This window comes from Paralichthys olivaceus, chromosome 8 (genome assembly GCF_024713975.1).
Source record: "Paralichthys olivaceus isolate ysfri-2021 chromosome 8, ASM2471397v2, whole genome shotgun sequence".
In the NCBI taxonomy this organism is placed as follows: Eukaryota; Metazoa; Chordata; class Actinopteri; order Pleuronectiformes; family Paralichthyidae; genus Paralichthys; species Paralichthys olivaceus.
Window position 1 is genome coordinate 77,501 of NC_091100.1, and position 24,950 is coordinate 102,450.

At 42.3% G+C, this 24,950-nt stretch overlaps 2 protein-coding genes across 4 annotated transcripts in view; one reads left to right on the forward strand and one right to left on the reverse strand.

Annotated features, from left to right (window-relative positions):
- rrp36 (ribosomal RNA processing 36) overlaps window positions 1–6,217 on the reverse strand; it is a 7,268-nt gene extending 1,051 nt beyond the window's left edge. Inside the window, exons 1-7 of one of the 3 annotated variants that reach the window (XM_020107170.2) lie at window positions 5,819–6,217; window positions 2,074–2,416; window positions 854–986; window positions 683–749; window positions 508–612; window positions 341–418; window positions 107–224 (exon numbers count right to left, since the gene is read on the reverse strand). In XM_020107170.2, coding sequence (XP_019962729.2) covers window positions 107–224; window positions 341–418; window positions 508–612; window positions 683–749; window positions 854–986; window positions 2,074–2,416; window positions 5,819–6,178 — 1,204 coding nt within the window. In that variant the 5' untranslated portion in view covers window positions 6,179–6,217. Of the gene's footprint in view, window positions 1–106; window positions 225–340; window positions 419–507; window positions 613–682; window positions 750–853; window positions 987–2,073; window positions 2,417–5,098 lie in introns of all 3 variants that reach the window. The other 2 variants (XM_020107171.2, XM_069529594.1) reach the window with 2 other exon arrangements.
- A 1-nt stretch (window position 6,218) lies between these two features.
- On the forward strand, window positions 6,219–24,375 carry LOC109642395 (apoptosis-stimulating of p53 protein 2-like). The gene is made up of 18 exons (XM_020107168.2): window positions 6,219–6,295; window positions 13,828–13,975; window positions 14,134–14,247; window positions 15,034–15,104; window positions 15,186–15,266; window positions 15,604–15,781; window positions 16,090–16,283; window positions 17,152–17,316; window positions 17,548–17,767; window positions 17,875–18,000; window positions 18,207–18,298; window positions 19,610–19,982; window positions 20,087–20,844; window positions 21,338–21,475; window positions 21,723–21,856; window positions 21,951–22,117; window positions 23,090–23,289; window positions 23,589–24,375. Exons 1-18 carry the CDS (start codon window positions 6,287–6,289, stop codon window positions 23,628–23,630), a joined length of 3,210 nt encoding a protein of 1,069 aa, XP_019962727.1. The 5' UTR covers window positions 6,219–6,286; the 3' UTR covers window positions 23,631–24,375.
- The last annotated feature ends 575 nt before the right edge of the window (window positions 24,376–24,950 follow it).

Sequence of the window (24,950 nt, forward strand, 5' to 3'; positions counted from 1 at the left end):
CTTTAGTTTGAGAGTTAAAACACAAAATGTGACACAAGACAAAAATTCAGATTAAAGTGATTTTAAAAAACAACTGAACAGAATCCAGACACTTGCTCGCTCTTACATTTCTTAAGGAAGAAGGGTTGAGCTCCCTGATTGGCTCGCTCTCTCTGCTGCCTCTTGAACTGCAACTCTCTCTCTCTCTGCTGCTCTCGGCTCTTCCTCGCGCGCTCCTGGTTCTCCTGCGGGTCAAAGGTCACACGCATTTCAACAAACTCTCAAGCTTTTTTGTTTCCTGGAAATGAAACGTTTTCTATTATTCTGATTGGATGGCAGCAGATGTAAACAGAACCCTCACCATCCTCTTCAGGAGAAACTGAAGTTTCTCCTTCTTCTCGTTACTCATCTTCTTCCTCTTCAGCTGCTTCTGGACGACCTGCGGACAAACACCGTGAAGTTTCATCTTCAGTCCAATGTCGTCCACAACAATTTAACTCAAACTGAAAAAGTTGGTTTGTTCCTCACCTCTTTCTCTCTCTGTCTGATGTTATCAATGAATTTGTACGTCTTCTCAAAGATCTCTGGCTTGTATTCTCCCGACAGGTCGTCAAATCGAGGATCTCTCAGCGTCTGAAGAGACAATCGTTCAAACGGAGTTTTCGAAAACACTGACTCAGCTCCACAGACTTTCTCCACTCACCGGTTTCTTGATGGCAACGACCTGACGAAGGAACGGCGCCGGTTTCTTGGCTGAAATCTCCATTGGTCTGAAATCAAACATAAAAACTACATGAACAACTCGTACAGGTTTAAAGAGCAGAGACGTGTCACATCACACCCGAATCTGAAGGAGTCGTCAGAGACGAGTCACCTGTTCTTGTTCAGTCGTTTCTTCTTGCCGGTCTCGTATTTCTTGCTGTTGCCATAGGTTACCTCGTTGTAAACTTTGGTTCCGACTTTATTCTGCAGCTTCATGACGTCTTCAAACGACATGTTGGACAATTCTGAAGGAGGAGTGTAAAGTTCCATTCAGTCACAAGATGGCAGCGTTCAATGGAAGAAAGTTTGGCTTTATATTATACAGTCAGTGATGGTCTTTATATACAGTCAGTGATCATCTTTATATACAGTCAGTGATCGTCTTTATATACAGTCAGTGATCATCTTTATATACAGTCAGTGATCGTCTTTATATACAGTCAGTGTCTTTATATACAGTCAGTGATGGTCTTTATATACAGTCAGTGATCGTCTTTATATACAGTCAGTGTCTTTATATACAGTCAGTGATCATCTTTATATACAGTCAGTGATCATCTTTATATACAGTCAGTGATCATCTTTATATACAGTCAGTGATCATCTTTATATACAGTCAGTGATGGTCTTTATATACAGTCAGTGATGGTCTTTATATACAGTCAGTGATCATCTTTATATACAGTCAGTGTCTTTATATACAGTCAGTGATCATCTTTATATACAGTCAGTGATCGTCTTTATATACAGTCAGTGTCTTTATATACAGTCAGTGATCATCTTTATATACAGTCAGTGTCTTTATATACAGTCAGTGATCATCTTTATATACAGTCAGTGATCATCTTTATATACAGTCAGTGATCGTCTTTATATACAGTCAGTGTCTTTATATACAGTCAGTGATGGTCTTTATATACAGTCAGTGATCATCTTTATATACAGTCAGTGATCATCTTTATATACAGTCAGTGATCATCTTTATATACAGTCAGTGTCTTTATGTACAGTCAGTGATCATCTTTATATACAGTCAGTGATCATCTTTATATACAGTCAGTGTCTTTATGTACAGTCAGTGATCATCTTTATATACAGTCAGTGATCATCTTTATATACAGTCAGTGTCTTTATATACAGTCAGTGATGGTCTTTATATACAGTCAGTGATCATCTTTATATACAGTCAGTGATCGTCTTTATATACAGTCAGTGTCTTTATATACAGTCAGTGATCATCTTTATATACAGTCAGTGATCATCTTTATATACAGTCAGTGATCATCTTTATATACAGTCAGTGTCTTTATATACAGTTAAAAAAAAACTCACCTTTTTTAATTTCCTCTCTTGTCTGGATTTTACTGCCACCAATATTCGCTGGTTCTTCATCATCCTCCTCTTCTTCACCTCCATCAGACTCATCCTCTTTTTCAGACTCTTCCTCATCACCACTATTAGAGTCTTCTTCCTCCCCCTCATCACTGTATTCCTCCTCTTCCTCTCCTCTGTGGTTTCTCTGTTCTTCCTCAGTCCCTCCTCTTCCTCGTATGTCAGTGAGCAGAGTGAAGTTCTTCTCCTCATCAGTATTTTCATCATCGCTGCTCTTCATCGTCCTTGTCTGCTTCGAGACCTGCTGCTGCTGCTTCCTCTTCATCTTGTTTTTGTGTCTCAGCTGTGGAAAACAAATGATGCATCAATTCTGCAGCTGATTTATAGATTCATGTAAATTGCCCTTAAAATAAAGATGTTATTCTGCATACCAAGTAATGTTTGTTACATGAACATGTTTTAGTTAGTTGAAAACTTACTGTAAGAAGTTGGCTACATTAATATTAAGAGCAAGGTGTTAACTTATCTGTTTACCACTTGAATAAATATTACTGTGTTCACTTAGCTGCAGAGAAATGTTAAGTTAGCCCAACTTGTCTACATAGTGAGTTTCAACCATAGACTGTATATAAGGTTTCAACTATGTATTTTTTCAAATATAAGTACACGCCCAAATTTGCCCAGGCACGTTCCACTGCAGATGCCTCTATCACAAGAAGAGGAAGGAGGAAGAGAAACCGGAGCTTTAATATTTGAATATCATCAGGGTAAGTAACTATCTTTGTCTTATTCACAACTGCTCACTGCATCAGGACACAGTGCAAGATATTGTCTTTTACGCAGCACTTAAGTTAAATTACGAAGCTCATGTAGAAAACTCCTATAGGCCTTCTTAGCTAGCTAACATTAATGCTGTCACTGAACTTGTGTAGCGTTAGTTTTGCAACTGGTGGTGATGTTAAGCCATGATAATTCTGTTCTGTTTATATTTATACTGTTCATTCTGTTCATCCCGCCATGGCTGCCATATTTATACTCTTTATATCGTCACTGCCTGTTTATATCTATTAATGACTTATATTTTTTATATTTTATATTTCATATTTAATTCTGTTTGCACCGGGGATTAGAGGGAAACACCATTTCAATTCTCTGTATGTCCTGCACATATGGCATTATTGATAATAAAGTTGACTTGACTTGACTTGCTAACGTGGAGAGTAATCCAAAAAGCCAATGGAAAAATCCCGTTGGCTTTTTGAGATAGAACCAGGGTGATGCTAACATTCGCAAAGCCTACAAAAATATGTTATCCACTCTGTGGATGTGCAGTTGTAAAATATTTGTTCTTGTTCGCAGGATAATTCAGTAGAAAGAAGGAGAGAGGTCACTAATTATAAATTAAAATTAAACTATCCATTATCCTGTGGTTTTCTCAGAGAAAAGAAGGAGGACCTCTTCAACGAGCACTTGGTAAGAAACACTAATGTTCAAACAGTCCACTGTACTTTGTGTTGACCTACTTATGACAGGATGGTGAAGTGCAGGTTACCATTGATGAAGATTGTCGTCACCAGAGGTGCCATAATGTCTGACACAGCTAGTGCAAGGATTGTGATCGAGGCAACACGAGTCCTGGAAGACCTGAATGTACCAAGAGCCTGTGCCTTGCTAATGGGGCTGATATAAGCACTCTACCTCAACGATCCAAAAGAATCGATCAAAACATTTGAGGTATTTCAAAAATGATCCCTTTTATCCGGAAGAAAACTAATTCTGTGCCATGGTGATTAATTAGTACTGTGGAGTAAAGTAATGTAGTACTGTAGTACTTTGGAATACTGTGCCTGAAGGTGCTGAAGCTGGTAGTGATACCATTATGATGTTACCATGGCAACCAGATGAAGCGCTTCGTTTATTTCCTCCATTCAAACAGAAAGATGACTACCCCCCCCCCGCCCAAACTGAAAATACGTCACGTCAGACACTGTGTACAAAGCAATCAGAGTCAAGTATAGATAGACTCCACCCACGTAGGTGCTGACAGGACGTACGTGTCAGACCAGATTCTTCAGTCCCTGAATCACAACTTGAAACTTAAACTAACAGATGAGATGAAACATGAAGCTTCAGACTCTCAGTGAGAAAACGTCCAGTCAGACTATTTGAAAAATAAAATCGTTTTAACTCGATTTTCTACAGAACAGAGCTGGGGCTCCGGGTTGGTTTGATGAACTGTTGCCATAAAGCTTCCCGCCACACGCGGCAGCACTGAGACCAGTAGAGCAGAGAAAGACTGCAGCTCTGTAAGAGAAGAAGATCGCAGCGCCATGTTTGATTCTCTTGATAGAAAAAGTTTGATAAAAGTTCACCTGCGGTCTAAGTCCTGTTTCAGTAAGTCTACTCATCGACGAGAAGCCGAACTGCTCTTGAGAAGTTCTTCTATCGTCTGACGGTTTGAGTTTGAGCTTCTGTCCGATAAACAGGTTTATTAACCACCTCCTCATCTTTGTTGTGGTTTTATCAATGTTCCACAATATTTACCGTGTCAATGTTTGACACTTCTCACAACGACAGACGCTCACATAGTTGTTCATCCACGTTATTCCTCTTCACTGCAGCGGCCTATCAACTCATTCATGTGAATATTCTTCATGCTACTCGTGGATTCTCTCGTGGCTGCAGCTAACAACATTAGCATCGGCGGAGGACCGGCTGGTGTTTCACCGACGTCGTTTATTCGAGACAAACTTTCTATCGCGGTAATCAATGAGCCGAATTAAAGAACAGATCTACATTAAGAGTTGAAGTGACATATTATAAAGTTGTTTCAACAATATGTCTTCGCTGTGAAACAAATCACTTTAAACGGACAGATTTTCGCATAGGTCTGACGTGACGTCCGCTCAGAGCCGAGGAGTCAAACTCATCGTAACCAGGTGTGCCTACGTCACAGGCCTGGTCACCAGCTGTTCGTATAAAGGGAGAAACATCTGTATTTACCTGATTTCACATCTGTATTTACCTGATTTCACATCTGTATTTACCTGATTTCACGATGCAGCTGTTCAACGTCCTGTTTGTACGGAGCCGTTACCCACGTGTCACTGCACTGACGTCACTAATCATATCCGGTTTCAAAATAAAAGTGTCAGTGATTTTGAATTGAAACAAAGGAGAAAACGTTTAAGTCACGTATTTATTATCTTTCTGTTATATTCCTACATACGGACACTTTTCTACACTGTTTAGATTTACTTGAAATCAACTGATAAATAAAAACTATTTGACCATGAGCCTGTGTGTTTTAGGGAAATTATCATTATCATTAAGTGTTTCATTCTTTAAAATAACATTTTTTAATAGACCATCATACATTCAATGGTCCGTATAGATGCATTTTAAAATAATTATCGCTCAATATACTAAATAAATGTCTCTTTGAAGAAAAGAACATATTTAAATACATAATGAGCTTCAATCTTAACACAATAAATCACTTTGGCTTCATTATAAACTTGAGGTTTGTGAACCACGATCATAAATCTGCATCTGCATGTAATCACCAGTTCCCATGGAAACAAAATATGCTTTTATTGTGAAACATCACACAGGAAGTCCGCTAGTGACGTCACTGGGCTGATTTACAGCTCGTGAGGTGAACACGGGTCGTCAGACTCATCAGAGCTCCGCCCGCCGCTCCGTGTCTCCGGCTCACCCCACAACAACAAACAAACCAACCAACCTTCCTCTTCTTTCTCCGCAGGAGGATGGAGAGATAGAACAGCAACAGGTCCAGGAGGAGAAGGAGGTACATCAGAGGAAGAGCAGGTACATCCGAGGAAGAGCAGGTACATCCGAGGAAGAGGAGGAGGAGAAGAGGAGGAGGAGCAGGTACATCTGAGGAAGAGGAGGAGGAGCAGGTACATCCGAGGAAGAGGAGGAGGAGCAGGTACATCAGAGGAAGAGCAGGTACATCCGAGGAAGAGGAGGAGGAGAAGAGGAGGAGGAGCAGGTACATCTGAGGAAGAGGAGGAGGAGCAGGTACATCCGAGGAAGAGGAGGAGGAGCAGGTACATCCGAGGAAGAGGAGGAGCAGGTACATCTGAGGAAGAGGAGGAGATACATCTGAGGAAGAGCAGGTACATCAGAGGAAGAGGAGGTACATCTGAGGAACAGGAGGAGGAAGGGTGGATGTGACTCAGCCGACAACATGATGCCGGTGAGTTACTAAACTACTCCTATTGTTCTCATTACACAGAAAACCTGTGAACACATTCAGGTCAAATGCAAATGGATCAAATACCTTAAGCCTCGATTTAATCTAAGGGAATTTACACTATGTTAAATGAAGTTCAATTGTGAATAATGGAACTCTGTTTTCATATAACCTCAATGATCAGCTGTTCAAATGAGGTCATGTGGTCTGGATTTCAGCCAATGGGAAGAACTTGTTTCCACAGTGAAGGTATCTAAAGATAATTAGTGACTGTATATAAAGATGATCCCTGACTGTATATAAAGATGATCACTGACTGTATATAAAGATAATTAGTGACTGTATATAAAGATGATCACTGACTGTATATAAAGATGATCACTGACTGTATATAAAGATGATCACTGACTGTATATAAAGATAATTAGTGACTGTATATAAAGATGATCACTGACTGTATATAAAGATGATCACTGACTGTATATAAAGATAATTAGTGACTGTATATAAAGACCATCACTGACTGTATATAAAGACCATCACTGACTGTATATAAAGATGATCACTGACTGTATATAAAGATGATCACTGACTGTATATAAAGATGATCACTGACTGTATATAAAGATGATCACTGACTGTATATAAAGATAATTAGTGACTGTATTTAAAGATGATCACTGACTGTATATAAAGACCATCACTGACTGTATATAAAGACACTGACTGTATATAAAGACCATCACTGACTGTATATAAAGATGTTCACTGACTGTATATAAAGACCATCACTGACTGTATATAAAGACCATCACTGACTATATATTAAGATGATCACTGACTATATATTAAGATGATCACTGACTGTATCTAAAGATAATTAGTGACTGTATATAAAGATGATCACTGACTATATATAAAGATGATCACTGACTGTATATAAAGATGATCACTGACTGTATATAAAGATGATCCCTGACTGTATATAAAGATGATCACTGACTGTATATAAAGATAATTAGTGACTGTATTTAAAGATGATCACTGACTGTATATAAAGACCATCACTGACTGTATATAAAGACACTGACTGTATATAAAGATGATCACTGACTGTATATAAAGATGATCCCTGACTGTATATTAAGATGATCACTGACTGTATATAAAGATGATCACTGACTGTATATAAAGATGATCACTGACTGTATATAAAGATGATCACTGACTGTATATAAAGATGATCCCTGACTGTATATAAAGACGATCACTGACTGTATATAAAGATAATTAGTGACTGTATGAGGGGGTTCAGCTGCAACATGACACTTCACCACTAGATATCACTAAATTCTACACACTGTAACTTTCAAATAAAAAATATATAAATTCTCCAGTTCTATTTTCAATATGCACAGTTGTTGTCTAATAATAATTATAATAATATGAATACACTTTATGTGTAGAGCACCTTTAATACAAGAAACGCAGCTCAAAGTGCTTCACATACAATATAGATAAAAATAAAAACATTTAAAAATGTCATTCAAAATAAGCAGAGAAGAGATTTTAAATTTTAAAATGACATTTAAAACAAAATAGATGAAAAAGAAATAAAATTAAGTGTAAGATCTCGTTAAATGTTGAAGCAAAGAGAAATGTTTTAAGTTTTCTTTTCAAGACATTCACTGAATTAGCTTCTCTGATATCTAGCTGCAGTCTCTTCAACAACTTCAGAGCATAACTTACAAAACCTGTCCATCTTTCTTCTGGTAATTAACTAAATATCTTAAATTATTTGACTTGTGACATAAAGATGTTTTTGGTGGGATTATTTTTACTTTATAGACTGTTATTAATAACGGACAGATAAATGAAGTGTTGAACCTTTAATGTTAAAATATGGATCAATTAAGGTTGTTGGTTATTAATCGTCCTCAGGACGAGGACGTGACCTTCCTCTGCTGTGTCAAATAGAATGAATCTATAAAAACGCTCAGTTGTATTTTAGTCGTATGAAATACAACAATTAGAAAATAATCAGTGGTGATTGAAGGAGTAACAAGACTCATGAGAGCTGATAGTGTGTTGTGAGTTTTACCATGTGTGTTAAATAATAAGAGACTAGAACATATTGATGATAATGAAGAGGAAGAAGTGAGCTTCCCTTTATTCAGGTGTGTGTGTGTGTGTGTGTGTGTGTGTGTGTGTGTGTGTGTGTGTGTGTGCGCTCTTGTACAGCTATCTTTGTGAGGACCAGTTTGAGGACTTTTTGGGGAAAGTAAGGGTCCTCACTTTCTGACAATAGACAGTTTGGGGGTTAAGACTTGGTTGTAGGGTTAGAATCAGGTTTAGGTGAGGTTAAGGGTTTAGGGTTAGGCATTTAGTTTGGGTGGTTAAGGTTTGGTTAAGGGGTTAGGGAATGCATTAAGCCAATGAGTGTCATCATTGAGTGTCCTAAGGTAGAAGTGGAAATGTGTGTGTGTATGTGTGTGTGTGTGTATGTCCTCATCGTCTTCCAGGCAGAGTTCAGTGGAACTCGTCCTGCTGCTTAGTAACTGTTGCCACAGTGACCAGAAACACGCTGTTCAAGGTCATGTGCTGTTATTTCACTGAGCACAGAGGAAGTGAAGAGAAGTTGTAACTTCTTGTTCTTCTACAGCAACAGACGTTCACTTTACATAAAATCACCTCAACTGATTTATGTAAAAAAAAATAATGTCAATGTCTCGTTTGTCCTTACAACACTAAAGAAATATAGGTTTGATATTTTACAGTTTAACTATAAACTTTATTATAAATAACATCAAATAAAAAGAAAACACAAAATATATAAGAGGTTAAACATTTCTATGTAAAATATAAACATACATTTTGTCTGTCTGTCTCTCTCTGTCTGTCTCTCTTTGTCTCTATGTCTGTCTCTATGTCTCTGTCTGTCTCTATGTCTCTGTCTGTCTCTGTCTCTCTCTGTCTGTCTCTATGTCTCTCTCTGTCTCTCTCTGTCTGTCTCTATGTCTCTGTCTCTATGTCTCTATGTCTCTGTCTCTCTCTGTCTGTCTCTATGTCTCTCTCTGTCTCTCTCTGTCTCTCTGTCTGTCTCTATGTCTCTATGTCTCTGTCTCTATGTCTCTCTCTGTCTGTCTCTCTCTGTCTGTCTCTCAGGCCTCATTAACTAGCTGTAGCTTCAGATTTTAATCTGTCTGTAGAATTAGCGCAGCATTTTACTAACCCCTCCTCTGTCGACAGTTTCTACTGAAAACACGGGGGGAGGGGTCATCACTTCATGTCTGAAAAACTGATGCTGCTAAAACATTTGTTGAAACATCTTTAGCAGTAGAGCTCATTCCTCCACCTCAATCACACACACTCATTCATATCAGTCTCTGAGAATCAGTGACAATGTTAAACAAAGACATTAAAACTGACCAACTAACTGCTGGACGGGGGTGAAATCATAACCTGCTGGGTTAGATGAAGATAAGATAAAGAGGGGTGGGAGTGCGGACGATGTAGGACGTGTTTTACGGTAGCTCTGTGGGAATGTGTTGACATATAACTTTATTAACTTCTCATGTCTGTCCACTGTTCATTTCCATTATGAGTTTTCCGTTCTCTGCTTTTACTATATTACACATTGTTGGGGCCAAAGCAAAATCAATAGTGAGTCTTGAAGGCCTGGTCACAGTAGGCCGCCACTTGAGTCCCCGGTGAAGCCAGATGCCAATGAAGATATGCTACGCTGCATTAAGGTCATGATGAATGATCTACAGGTTGAGTCACAAAATTCCAATCCATAATATCGGAGGAGGTCAAGAAAGAACTTAGGAGCTAACCAAGTTAAGATCATCTTATGCCGCTGGAGAGGCATCCCCCCTGCTATACAACGGACAAAGGGTTCACATTTCCCAGATTTCACGCTGACTGTGCCCAAGCAGAAGGCGGCCTTCATCAAGGTGAAGCCTCCGATACCCGGCTACATGCACATCACCATGTCGAACAGTCATCATCATCGGTTTGAGGATCCTGTCCAGACATGTATGTAAGACACTAACATGGAAGCTCAGCCGAGCACCGTGTTGTGCAGTGTTGAGTTGTTACAGACTCTGGTACAGTGTATATATACATATACTGGAATAGGGTAACCCTGATGACCATCGGACGTGGTGGCTCACCCTCCTTTGGTTTAGAACGCAGTGTGCAATTGGCCCTATCCAACCTGGGCTTAAGCCTCAAGGCCCAATAAGTATATATATATAAATATATATCCTTAAACTCTGCTCATCCGGTAACATTGCAATCCTTATTGCACTCATCTCTTCTTTCTTCTATCTCTAGTTATCTCTAGACGCCACTTTGGCTTACAGACACTCTCTACTAGGGCATCATTAGAGGCAATATATATATATGTTGCGTCTTATATATATATATTATATATGATATCTTTTTCCCATCATTACTGGATAGTGCCTTTTCTATCGGGGCTAGGTTAGGTGTAAAAACTGAGGGATCTGTATGTGTATGCTGTTTTTGCATCTTTTCAACAACTAGTTGAAGTAGTGTTTCAGCTCATGATATCTCTTCGGAACCTCTCCCAACACTGAAGGGGCTGATTATTTATTCAGTCATACACAACCTCTGTTCGGGCTCCTCTAATGTCCTCAAAACTACTTGGGAGACAGATTTGGGTGAGATAATTCCAAGTGATGTGTGGGGGAGATCTTACAGAGGGTACACAGGACTATCTATTTGCACTAAACAGGGATTCACTCCATTCTGCACCCAGCTCACTACACCAAAGCTCAGTTTGCAAAAATGTTTGAGACGGTGTCTCCCATGTGTGATCGATGTCATATGTTTTGAGGCTGTCCCTCTTTGAATAGATTCTGGTCTGAGGTCTTCCACACATTATCTAAGGCAACTGGGAGGAGTCTTGTCCCTAATGTTTATTCTGCTTTGGTGTGTTACCCTCTCCGCTTAATTTTTCTGCTGCCAATATAGACTTGATAGCGCTCAGAGATCTGCTGGCAAGAAGATTAATATTCTTTATCCTCAGCTCCACCTACGTGTGCGAGGTGGATCAAAGAAGTGTCGGTTAGGTTGACCTTGTCTGGGCCTGCCAACACATTGGATTGGATTGGCGTACTCTGTCTAAATTACTTTGATTTATTTATATTTTTTTATTTTATTTATTTATTTTTGCTTTGAATTTCGTATCTTCCTTTATTCTGAAGGGGGTATGTGCGGGGGGGGGGGTCTGTTTGCTTGTTTTTCTGTTTGTTGTTAACGAGCAACAATAATAACAATTATTGGATGAATGAGTGTAATCGCTTCTAAATGTGAAAATCAACAAAGAGAGAGAAGATGAAACAGCAGCACAAGTGGAAGAAGTCAGAAGAATTAAATCTGAAGAGAAAAGTTCGATCAAAAACGGAGTTGTGACGTCGCTGTGATGAACGTTCTGCTCGGGGGAAACATGGTGGCAGCTGGCACTCTGCAGGTCACAACCCAAATGTTTTGTTGGCGTCTGCAGCCATATGGCCGACAGCATCACGTGACACACCAAGATTGGATTAATGAGATACTCACACACTCACACTCACACACACACACACACACACACACTAAAGCCCTGCCTGCTGTCCAGGATACAACCACAGACAATAACATCAACACATGGAGTTTCTGAAACCAGGAACATTTAGTGTGATGACGAGCGTTGACTCTTCACTGTTGTGTGGTGCACACTCTGCTTAAAGGGACGGATAAGAGACGTTTAAACAACGTCTGGTTGGTTCAGTTGATCTCTAACTCAGTCTGGACGTCTCAGTCTCTCTGGTGTGTGTCCTCAGAGTCAGTGTCCTCAGAGACAGTGTGTGTCCTCAGAGACAGTGTGTGTCCTCAGAGACGGTGTGTGTCCTCAGAGACAGTGTGTGTCCTCAGAGTCAGTATGTGTCCTCAGAGACTGTGTGTGTCCTCAGAGTCAGTGTCCTCAGAGACAGTGTCAACAGATTCAGATCTCGTTCTATGAGTTATTATATCTTGCTGTCACCAGGGGCTCCTGTTACCTTTTTACTTTAAAAAAAAAACCTTACTTAAGATAAATGTGAGTTGAATTAAAACCGGCCTTCTTGAGGTTAACATGTTTCCATTATATCACCAGTGGAGCTGGAGCGGAATGTTCATGAAGGTGTGTGTCTCTAAATCAGAGACAAAGATTCTTCTGGTGGGTGATGGGTGGATCCTTACATGTATGTCCCACCCATACACGCTCTCGACCAATCCAGTGCCAGCTGTCATCATGTCGTCTCTGCCTGTTTTTCTATCATCATATAAGTAATTAAACCAAACTGATGAGAAACACTTGAACAAACATCAGAGAGAGAAGAACGAGCTGAAATGACAGAAACATCTTTGACAAACATTTATTTAACGTCTGCTTTGAGCTTTAGTTTGTCATGTCCCATCTGCTAACGTGGAGGAGGAGGGGTTAATACTGCAGCCAGACACCAGGGGGTGATCCAGATTATTTGGCTTCCCTTTTAGGAGATGTGATGTAGTCCATCTTTATTTACAGTCTGAAAAAGACATTCAGTCTGACGCCTTGAGGTCTCACTCCTCCCAGTTTTCAGTCCTGTGGGACAGACAGCCTCTCTTCCTCAAGCTGTGATTGGCTGCGTGGTCCTCTGGTCGACCTCAGCTTGCTGACTGACGGCATCGACCCACTTGGTGGTCGTGAACGTGGAGGGAGACGTGGCGCTCTACTTTTCCTCCAGAGTTGTATGTAGGACACAGGCCGACCTCCAGATTCATCTCAGTCACAGCTTCACTTTTACTGATTCTTTTTTTATTTTCTGTTAAAGAGACTTTAAGCTGTTAAAGCAGCATGAGAAATCTCCCATCAGCCACCTGTGCTGGTTCAGATCCTAAGTGAACTGCAGAAGCTGCTTGGCTGCGTCTGTGTCTGACGAGCCTTTGAGCAAATCATCGCTGACTCTCACCTTCACAGGATAAATATTCAGGCTGGAAGACGCTGAAAACTGCCTCCCTTTAGTTTAGGGGGGTGTGGGTGGCAATCTGGCTCCAGGCCTGAGAGCAGATACCCTGCTGGAGAAACAGATGGCCCAATGCATCATGGGAGTTATGTCCACAAATATCTGTTCTGGTCTTAAATAGCTCAGGAAGCTGAGCAGGTTTTGTTTCTAAACTGGACTGTGGGTTGTGAGGTTTACCTGTCAACACAATCTGTTCAAGGAACGGTGCTGACTTAACAATTTAAAACAGGAAAACATAGAAGAAGTCAGAGACATTATGAGTTCAGGTTGTCCATCTGTCCATCTGTCTCACTCTTGTGAACACAACCACCTCCAGGAAGTGTCTTTAAATTGGTACAAAGGTTCAGTTTGACTGACAGATGAACTGATTAGATTTCAGAGGTCAAAGGTCAAAGGACAAAGTCACAGTGACCTGGTATGAATCTGGATGATAAGTCTTTGACCCTGTTCATATCATTATTATCTGCTGTGTGTTTCTAGATATTTCTCACCGTGTTCCTCAGCAACAATGACCAGCACTTCACCGAGGTTCCCATCACGCCGGAGACGCTGTGCCGAGACGTGTTGGAGCTCTGCAAGGAGCCCGGCGAGGCCGACTGCTACCTGGCTGAGATGTGGAGAAGCTCAGGTCCACAGATATTTTGATTATTGTTGTTATTATTTTACAGTTAAATACTTAAAGTCTTGTGATTAAGGTTCAAACCCTTGAAACACAGAACCACATATTTTAGATTACATCATAATTCAGTCATCAATCAGTCATCTTGTGTGTTTCTCACCAATCAGAGCGTGTCGTTGGAGAATCGGAGCAGATGATGGAGGTGTTGCAGCGGTGGGGGCAGCAGAGGGGGGAGGTCCGTTACCTCCTCCACCATCAGAGAGCTCCGGGACCAGAGTCCGGTGAGAAACACCTGTTCACAGCTGGAGGTTGTTTAACTCACATCTTGCGAGGGATCATGTCCTCAACACAAACCCTCCAACACAAATATATTCATAAAATATATTTATAAATACCAGACATACTCCTTACACCTTTACTCAAGTTCTGACGTGTTCCTGACGTGTTCCTCACATGTTCTGCATGTGAGAACAAATGTCTGAGTCAGTGTCTCTGGACATTTTCTGGATCTTCTCCTGCCGCTTCTAGTAAAACATCTGTACGATGTCAGAGTGAGAGAACATTTGGAACCTTCTCAGTGAGTGAGCGTGTCTCTGAGGTTTCTAACACGTGACGGACGTGAAACTGAAGAACACAAATCTCTCAGGATGAAGAAGAGGAGCCGTACATGTCGAAGACGAAGACGTCCACTTGGAAAGACGAGGAGGTTCCAGATGTTTTGGTGATAAGGAGGGACACCGGTGTGGACGAGCTGTAAACAGAAACACTGATCTGACTAGACAACATGTCCCAATGTGTCCAGGTTATATTTTCTCCAGCTGTGTTTAGAAGCTTTATTTTTTTGTCTCATTCTCATGAACATGTCAGGAACTTTTTGAAAGAATTCCTTCAATCGTTGTCTTGGACTCAAGGTTGAGTTTATAAGAGAAATGTAATCCTGCAGGAGGTGACAGAGGAAAAGATGAGTGTTAGTTCCAGTGACCTCAGTCAACATCCGCACACAAACAAACATGGCACTAAAAGATTTTAATGTAAAATCAGTGTTCCAACCGTTTGTTTGTGTCCAGATCGATCCAGAACGTCAGAGCAGAAGGTGAAGAGGAACCAGGGGAAGGCTGCTGCATGTCTGGAGAACGGGGTGAGACTCATAAGAACATTCTTCCTAAAACCAGTTTTCTGACTTTCACAGATGTTTTCTTATCTGGGATTTGTTCTACAGGTCTCAGCTCCTCGTCTGGATGTGACCTTCAGTGAACTTCAGGATCTGGCGACTCAACAGCAGCAGCTGCTGGCCTCCAAAGTACGACAAACACACTGCTGCTGTCAGATATGCTGATATTTATTTCCACATTTTTCAATTGACATGAACGTTACCTTATTGGTAATTGGTCTGTATTTATAAAGATCTAGTCCTGATGACACTCATAGCACTTTACAGTATGTTGCCATTCACACAAACAAATCACACACAAAAATTTCATAGCACATAAACACTGAAACAACGATTCTGGAAACGAGACGTTCTTTGTTATTTTATCAACAATTTTCTTCCAATCATGAGCAGAGGGTGTATGAACGTGTTTTACCTCAGCGCCTCCGTTCTCCTCCTCATGACCCGTGTTCTGTGCGTGTTGCAGGAGCAGCAGCTGCGCTTCCTGAAGCTGCAGGATCAGCGGCAGCAGCAGCAGGAGGCGTCTGAACAGGAGCGACTTCAGCAGCTCAGAGACAACGCTCACAACCAGGAGGCCAAACTGAGGAGGGTCCGGGCCCTCAGGGGCCAGGTGGAGCAGAAACGCCTCAGCAACAGTAAACTCGGTCAGTTTGACAGAGGAGTGTTTGTGTGCGTGTGTGAGAGTGTGTGTCTGTGTGTGTGTGTGTGTGTGTGTGTGTGTGTGTGTGTGTGGCTGCTTAACAGTTATTAATTTAGTGTCATATAATTATGATTTTATTTAAATGATTTTATAATTTCCTGAAGATCTCTGTCAGAATTTGCTAAAAGATTCTGATACTTATTTGTAAATGATTCAATATTTCCAGCTCAGTTTGGTGTATAACACCATTCAATTGTGTCTCTACAGTTGAAATAGCTCCTGTTTGTTGTCCTATATGTGTTTGTGGTTCAGTGGAGGAGATCGAGCAGATGACCGGTCTGTTCCAGCAGAAGCAGAGGGAGCTGCTGGTTGCCGTGGCGAGGCTGGAGGAGCTCAGCGACCAGCTGGAGGTGCTGAGGAGCACGCGAAAGGAGCCACCATCTCCTCACCACCACAACACGCCCTCCTCCACCGTGGAGCTGGAGCTCCTCTGTAAAGAGCTGCAGGTCAGATCTCAGATGACGTCGTCCGGTCACAACAACCGCTGTTGACACGTGTTTGTCATTGGACTTGTAGAGACTCAGGGGGACGACTTGTGTAACCACAGTTATTTATTATTTTTTTATTTATTTCTGTAGCTACAATTTACAGATGCCCTCAAACTCCTCACATGCAGGTTTGTTAACACTCAGACGCTATAACGGCTCCTTAAACTGAAGTGTCAAGGAAGATTGGCTGTTCCACTCTAGTCCACCTGGTGGCAGTAATTCCAAGACCAAATAAACAGACTGTAAATAAAGATGGAGGACATGTCTAAAGTGAGGCCAAAGTGTCCCCATCAGATAAGACATGAACCAAACTAAAGAATCAAAGCATTCAGCTCGTTCTTCTCTCTCTGATGTTTGTTCAAGTGTTTCTTATCAGTTTTATTTAATCAATTATTGATGATATGAAAACTGAGACTGACTCAGGATTGGTCCACAGTGTGTATTTGCAGGACCTCGACACCATGGCTCCACCCCTCGATCACTGCTGCACAGACTCCAGTCTTTATTCAGTCTGTGGTCGACACCATAATTAATATAAATATTTCCATAAACACTTCACATGCAGGTGTTTGGTAGATGCTATGATTTAAAATTCAATATGACTAAAATAACAATATATTAATTTACCATCCAATGGAAAATTAAACCTCATATCCTTCACCATTTCTGCAAGTTTCTTCAAAAAGTCTTTTCTCTTGAACACGTCAAAAGGACGACTAGATAGTGTGGCTAAACTTAGCAAGCAGGCAGGCTAGGCTAACTAGCAATGAAAGTCCTTCTACTTTGTTCTTCACCTCCACTGATCCGACATTTTCGTCCTCCTCAGCTGAGAAACAAGCTGAACCAGGAGCAAAGCTCACGGCTGCAGCAGCAGAGAGACGGCCTGAACAAGAGGAACCTGGAGGTGGTGGCCATGGACCGCCGGCTGGGTGAGCTCAGGCAGCGGCTGTGGAAGAAGAAGGCTGCCCTGCAGCAGAAGGAGACCCTGCCAGTAAGAAGATATTTAAGGATAATCTATTATCTTTATTATTTATTATTATCTCTTTTTTTTACAGCTTTTTTTTATTCAATACTTTATATAGATGTAATTTAGCATTCTACCCTCCACCATGTTGTTCCTGCAGTTCTGGTTCCAGCAATAGTTCATTGATTTCCTGGTTTTACATCATACTCAACACCAGCCAAAAACAGTGAAGCAGTCAAATAGGTTGGTTCCCTGCAGGTGGCGTCAGAAGGCTCCGCCCCTCAGCATGGCGTGGGCTCCAGAGTAGCGGCGGTGGGGCCATACATTCAGTCGTCCTCCACAACAGGCTCTCAGGGGCCTCCTCTGCCGGCTCGCCAAGAGCTTCTGGGGAAGCCACTGTACCCAGAAGGCACAGCAACCCTGCTAATACCCGACTCATCCTTGAAGCCGCCTCCCAGACCCGTCAAACTGGCCGCAGGTTCAGTTTGATAAGTTCAAATGCAAAGAAAATGTTTTTCTTTCATCCACAGCTCCTCAGCTGGCACTTCCTGTGTGATAGGTTTAATCTTCTTCTGCTTTTTGCAGGTTTCAGCTCCTCTAAAATAACCCAACTCTCCGACTGGAAGGCCAGAGCACTTCCTGATTCTAGTGGAGGTTACAGCCACGCCTCCACGCTGCCCCGTATGTCCAGCCTCAGCTCCCGCAACTCCGGTCAGTTTCTGCAGTGTCCAAAATATGGTAGAAAGAGGTTATCAATTTTAATTGTTTAAATGTTTAAATTCTCACTTCAGAAACTATGGGAGACGTTTTAAACCGTCTTTCTGTCGGACAGTTTAAAACATCTGCCGGTTGTTTTTATGAAGCCTCCGACAGAGAAGAAGACGTCTGTGTTATGATGAAGATTTTCTTTCCTGTAGGTGGTGAGAGGGGACTTTGTGGATCTGATGTCCCGCCTCCTGTCCCGTCACGGACCAATCACAGCACTGACACCCTGCTCAGGGACAATCAGGTACAACAGCAAATCACAGCTGATAAGAAAAGATTTACCTTTATTTATCCTCCGTAGAGGAAATTCACAGATGACACAGCAGCACAAAAAAGTAGCAGCGCAAGGGGAAAAATAGTAAGACTAAAAATATGAATAAAAATTGAAATATTATATAGAGTAGACCTAATGCTATATATACACATGGTTGTTGTTTTTTAAATGTACAATGTAGATACAGGCATCAGAGTTGTGTTCATGTCCATTCTTTGTAATATATAGACTGTGAAGCAGTTCTTTGCTGAGACAAAGTGTTCGACTGTCGGAGCTGTGCTCAGTCTAATGTCTGACTGCACAGAGGAGCCCTCAGGTGCTTGAGGCTGGATGAGTGAGAACCAGCTCCTGAGTTGCCTCAGTTCAGCAGATAGGAGAGAGGGTTCGTTTTGGTTGGTGCCACAGTTGCTGTTGTACAGCCACAGAACCTCAACAAAGATGATGACGCTGTCCACCACAGACTGGAAAAACACCCGGAGCAGCCAAGGACACACGTTAAAAGACCTGAGCCTCCTCAGAAAGAACATCCTGCTCTGTCCCTTCCTGTTCAGGGCCTCAGTGTTGTCTGACCAGTCCAGTTTGTTGTTCAGATGTACCCCCAGACACATATAGTCTTCCACAATGTCCACCCCCTCCACATTAATCACAACAGGGGTGGGGGATCTCCAGGTCCACTACCAGCTCCTTGATTTTCCTGATGTTGAGCTACAGGTGATTTCTTCCACACCATCATAAAGAACTCCTCCTCTTTGTCCTCTGTGATACAGCCGACAATGGAGGAGATGTCAGAGAACTTCTGTAGGAGGCAGAAGTCTCCGGTGTAAACGCTGAATAGAAAAGGTGACAGTTCCCTGCAGTGGGCCTGTGTTGCTCACTACCACATATAACGAGCAGTCCTGCAGCTAGACATGATCCAGCCTGTCAGTGAGCCTGTGATCCATGTCACAAGGTCTCAGTCTGCCTGCATCATAGAGAGCTTCTGGGCCAGCCTGTGTGGCTGAACTGTGTCAAACACACCGTAGGCGTCAAAGAACATAATCCTCAGGCTGCTTCGGGGCTTCTCCAGGTGTGTCTGCTCTGTGAAGCAGATGATGGCATCTTTGACCCCAATGTCAGTCTGATATGCTGGAGTGGGTCCAGGTGGTCCCAACACAGGGGCTTGAGGTGCTGCTCTCTGGGATTGTTCTGCTTTTACAGAAGTCGGGATACACAGATGTGACAAATGCCTTTTCAGTCTTTAGATTTTATCTGCACTAACCTGTATTTGTATTTCACCACTAGATCACAGCGCCACCTCCTGTTCCCATTAAGCCCAATCCGTTCTCTTCGTCCGGCCCACCAACCTTCTCCAAGCCCCCCTACAGCACTGGGACCTTCCCTGGTAAGGCTCGGCCGGTCGGCGGCCACCTCAGGGCTCCAGGAGTCCTCTCCAGCAACTGCAATACACTCCCTCTGCCCAACAAGCAGGAAAGCCCTCCGGCCGCTGCCGTCCGACCTTACACCCCGGACCTCTCAGATGCCCCCCCCCCTGTGCTGCAGAAGCCTCAGACTGTGGCTGCATCATCCATCTACTCCATGTACACCCAGCAGGCCACTCCGGGAAAGGGCTTCCAGCCAGGAGGTCAGGGCACACTGCTCCGCAGTCAGCCCCGAGGTGCAGCACTCACTCTATTTTCATCTGTTGTAGATCGCAGGTGAGAGATGTTTTGTTTTTCACATTGGTTTTGTTCTGACGTCAGTGTCTCTGCCTCATTACAGTGTACGGGAAGCCAATCCTCCCTGCCGGTGGGGGACAGCTGTCTGTCTCATCAGACAACACTGGCCTGAATTCTGGGGCCTGTGTGTCTGACGGGAGCGAGGCTGACAGTTGTCTGGGTATTGGCGAAGGTGTCAGTGGAGAGACGGTAGAACGAGCCACCCCTCGACCACTCAGCCCCACCAAGCTCCTCCCCTTCCTGTCCAACCCTCACAGGAACCCCAGTGACGTGGACCTTGAGGCCCTGCGACGCCGGCTGCACCACGCACCCCGGCCCCTGAAGAAACGCAGTTCCATCACGGAGCCCGAGGGCCCGGCCGGACCCAACATCCAGAAGCTTCTCTACCAGAAGACCACTCTGGCTGCCATGGAAACCATTCCCATGGAGACAGTCAGTCCAGCAGGGACATATATTCAGCCTGAGGTACACGACTACCAGGTGGGAGGTGTGGATGTCGATGACAACACCGGGGCGAGCTTCAACCGACTGCTCGCTGAGAGCCCAGAGGACTCCCTGACTCCGCCCCCTCTGCCCCCTCGCTCACCCATCACTGACTCCGCCTCCTGCTGCTCCCTGTGCCCCGCCCTTGAGGACAAGGAGGAGGAGGTGTGTCCAGCCTCAGTCCACCATGACTACTTTCCAGAGGAGTTCCCCCCATACCCCCCCCCACCATACCCCAGCTGTGGGAAGACCGAGCATGGAGACGACACCCACAACCTGCAGCCGCCGGAGGTCACAGGGCAGGTCACAGTGCCGCAGGTGAGCGTTTCAGTACGACAACATATGATCTCTGGTGAACTCTGTTTCCTCCAGAACACTGAGAACATCTTAGAGGGTTCCAGCCCAGAGACAATCGAAGATGCAGCTTTTTAAACTACAGGTTGTGGAACAGACTCGATATCAGAGAAGATGGTTCAGTAAACATCTTGAAGAATTTCTCTCTACTTCAGACTTTAACGAGATCTTTCACTTACACTCCTGCACTTTTATTATTGTCACCTTCCTTATTTTCTGTTTTTATGAATTCTTTAGTTCTTTTCCTCTTTTTTCCCTTTTCTTTTAAATGTAATTTTAACAACTTATGTTGTTCTCCTCTTATTTTGAATGACATTTTAACATGTTTTTTTTAATCTATATTGTTTGTAAAGCTGAATTTCTTGTATGAAAGGTGCTATACAAATAAAGTGTATTATTATTATTATTAAAGGGTCAGTTCACCTTTCTCCTCTCCTCCCTCTGTTCTTTCTCTCAGGGTAAAAGGTCTATCCTCCGTAAAGTCGGCTCAGAGCGGATCAATCACACGATGCGGGTCAAGTTCAACCCTCTGGCTCTGCTGCTGGACTGTTCTCTGGAGGGCGAGTATGACCTTGTCCAGAGGGTCATCTTTGACGTGAGTGTCGTCAGAGACTCTGTCAGGGAGTCGCTCCACTTACGACTCCACTGAAATGATCACAGATGTATTTTATGAATATTTTGTGACGATCAATCATCATATAATCGCTCTTATTCATAGGAAACAATTTATCTGAACCGTTCAGTGTTTGAATCGATTTATGTAACAACAGTTTTGCTGTTTAAAGCTGTACGATGTTCAAAAGTTAGCATGAGCTAAACTCTAGATGTCTTTGTGTTTGCAGGTGGACGACCCCAGCTCGGCAAATGACGAGGGCATCACTGCGCTGCACAACGCCGTCTGTGCCGGCCACACCGAGATCGTTAAGTTTCTGGTTCAGTTTGGCGTCAACGTCAACGCTGCCGACAGCGACGGCTGGTGAGTCTGAACAACATCACTGCTCAGTTCTGCCGATGAGTTTTGTGTCCAGAAGCTGTGGTAACCAGTTGAGTCTCAAACCTTCTTCCTCCAGGACTCCGCTTCACTGCGCCGCCTCTTGTAACAATGTTCAGGTCTGTAAATTCCTGGTCGAGTCGGGGGCGGCCGTGTTTGCCACCACTTACAGTGACATGCAAACAGCTGCCGACAAATGTGAGGAAATGGAGGACGGCTACGCCCAGTGCTCCCAGTTCCTATATGGTGAGAAACAGTCAGGTTACATGTTTGATGGGTTGTGAATGTTTGTTTCCACACGTGTCAACTGAGGCGATATCAGAGGTTCTCAATTGAGATAAAAAGTAGCTTCCAGAGTCCATGAGGAGTTTGTCTTCTTTATAAAGTGAATGTTGGGTTTAAAGAGCTTTAATGATTTTGTCCACAGCTTTTTTTTGAGTAGATTCAAGAAGTTAAAGCTCATTAGTTGAGTGAAGACAGGGGTTAGGATTATAGGCTTGAAAAGAGCTCCAGAGTCTTTTAGGACATTGCATAGGTTTATGAAGATGTTACCAAGGTTTTAGGAGGTCCCATGATTCCTTGGGGAGATTTGTGAAAACACAGATCCATAGCAGCACGTTGAACATTATGGATCTTTAAAAGGTAGTTCTTTCGGGCCATGAGCCGAAGTTGTCAAGTAGGTTTGAGGAAGGAAAAGACTTTCAAGGTCGTATAAGCTGTGTCTGACTTCAGGGGTCGCATCCTTCGGAGGCTGTGTTTGAAGACTGAGTGCGACTACTTCAAATGTGGCAGAGAAATGCGTCCTTCAATTCCAGAGCAGCGAAGGATCCTATCTTGTGTTTGATGAAGTTTCATTCGTCACTGTTCCAGGATAATTAAATGTTCCTCAAACTGAATCTAAAAATAATAAGGATATAATCACAGATTGTTTCAACATCCTTTAGTGTAGACCAGTGCATGGATGTGTCAGTGTTCTACTGGTTAACCCTAACCCCACAATTTAAGATAATGAGATGAAAAAACATCTATTAGGGTTAGGGCTCCCATAACAGGGAAAGTTACTTTGCAGTTCCAGGGGTCCCATCGAGTTGATGGGGTGGATACAGAGGTCCTTACGGGTCCTTCAGGAGGTTTTAAGGCTCTAACTCTGTCTCGCTGTTTGTCACAGTTACACAGAATTTACATAATCAAGTTTTCTAACGCTCTTTGTCTCGGCAGGCGTTCAGGAGAAGATGGGCGTGATGAACCGCGGCGTGGTGTACGCCCTGTGGGAGTACGAGACTCAGAGTGACGATGAGCTTGGCTTCAGCGAGGGCAACTGCATGACGGTGCTGAGACGGGAGGATGAGGTGGAGACGGACTGGTGGTGGGCGAGATGTGGCGATGGCGAGGGATACATCCCCCGCAACCTGCTGGGGGTGAGCGACTCAGTTTGTCTTCCAACAGCTGAGCGTCCTTGGGTCCCGTGAAAGGACCTATATAAATTCAAGACATTATTAATATAATTATTATTATATATATCATTGTTTAAAGTGTTTGTACAAAAGAAAAAGTCTCACAGGTTTGAAGGGAACAGCAACAACAAGTGCAAAGTGATTGTCAGCAATAGTAGAATATGTGAGCAGGCATATATCTAAGAAATCTATATATAATCTACTTATATAAGAAGTTTCCCTGTTTAACTTTATCTTAATGACGAACTCTTTTTGTTTCCCAGCTGTATCTGAGGATCAAACCGCGGCAGAGGAGCCTGGCGTAACCTCCGGCCGACCAATCCTTCAGAGGAGACGAGCAGCGAGTGAATGATCCTCTGGACTTGTTCAGAGACGCCGTGTCAGGGGAATGAGACAGATGTTTTTCAATCTGCGCTCACATCTGCACAGTATTACTTTTTCTCAATTCATTTGTTTCTCTGACGTCCCGAGAGCCTCAAATGAAATGAGAAATTATTTTGGGTTCATTTTGTAATATTGTGTCTTTTGTCAAGATTTTATTTTCATTTCATTGAACATTAAAAGAAAAGAAAACAATCTGCAGCAAATGTCCCAAAGGCTGAAACTGCAAAGCTCTTTTTACGTTTTCATTTTTTATTTAATATGACGTATATTTAATATGACGTATACAAAGGTTTAATCTGTTGTTGGGTCTTTTACAGGATCCTCGAGTTTCACCCAGAATGTAATAAAATAGTTAAATAAACATTAATTTACGGGGCCGTTTTACCAAAAACATGTTTCTAATGCACTGAAGGAAGAATCAGAACCTTGACGATGTGAGATTTGATTTCTACAAACACTGATTCATTTATTCGTTCTGCTTCAGTTTGTTTAAGATTAAAATGTTGGACTTTGTTTAATTTATTGTTTAATTCTTCTTCATCAGCTAATGTTACAAATATGTTTAAATTGATTTTTCTATATCAACGGTTTCTTATTACAAAACTCATTATTTTACTGATATATTGAAAGTTTTTCAAAATAAAACCTCCATCTGTTTAAAATCAACTGCAAAACACTGATGGTCTTTATATACAGTCACTGATCATCTTTATATACAGTCAGTGATCGTCTTTATATACAGTCAGTGATCATCTTTATATACAGTCAGTGATCATCTTTATATACAGTCAGTGATCGTCTTTATATACAGTCAGTGATCATCTTTATATACAGTCAGTGATCATCTTTATATACAGTCAGTGATGGTCTTTATATACAGTCAGTGATCATCTTTATATACAGTCAGTGATCATCTTTATATACAGTCAGTGATCGTCTTTATATACAGTCACTGATGGTCTTTATATACAGTCAGTGTCTTTATATACAGTCAGTGATCATCTTTATATACAGTCAGTGTCTTTATATACAGTCAGTGATCGTCTTTATATACAGTCAGTGTCTTTATATACAGTCAGTGATCATCTTTATATACAGTCAGTGATCATCTTTATATACAGTCAGTGATCATCTTTATATACAGTCAGTGTCTTTATATACAGTCACTGATCGTCATTTGAATTTTCGTCTTTGAGTCGACGATCGGACGTTCCTCTGCCGCTCAACTGTGTTAAACATCT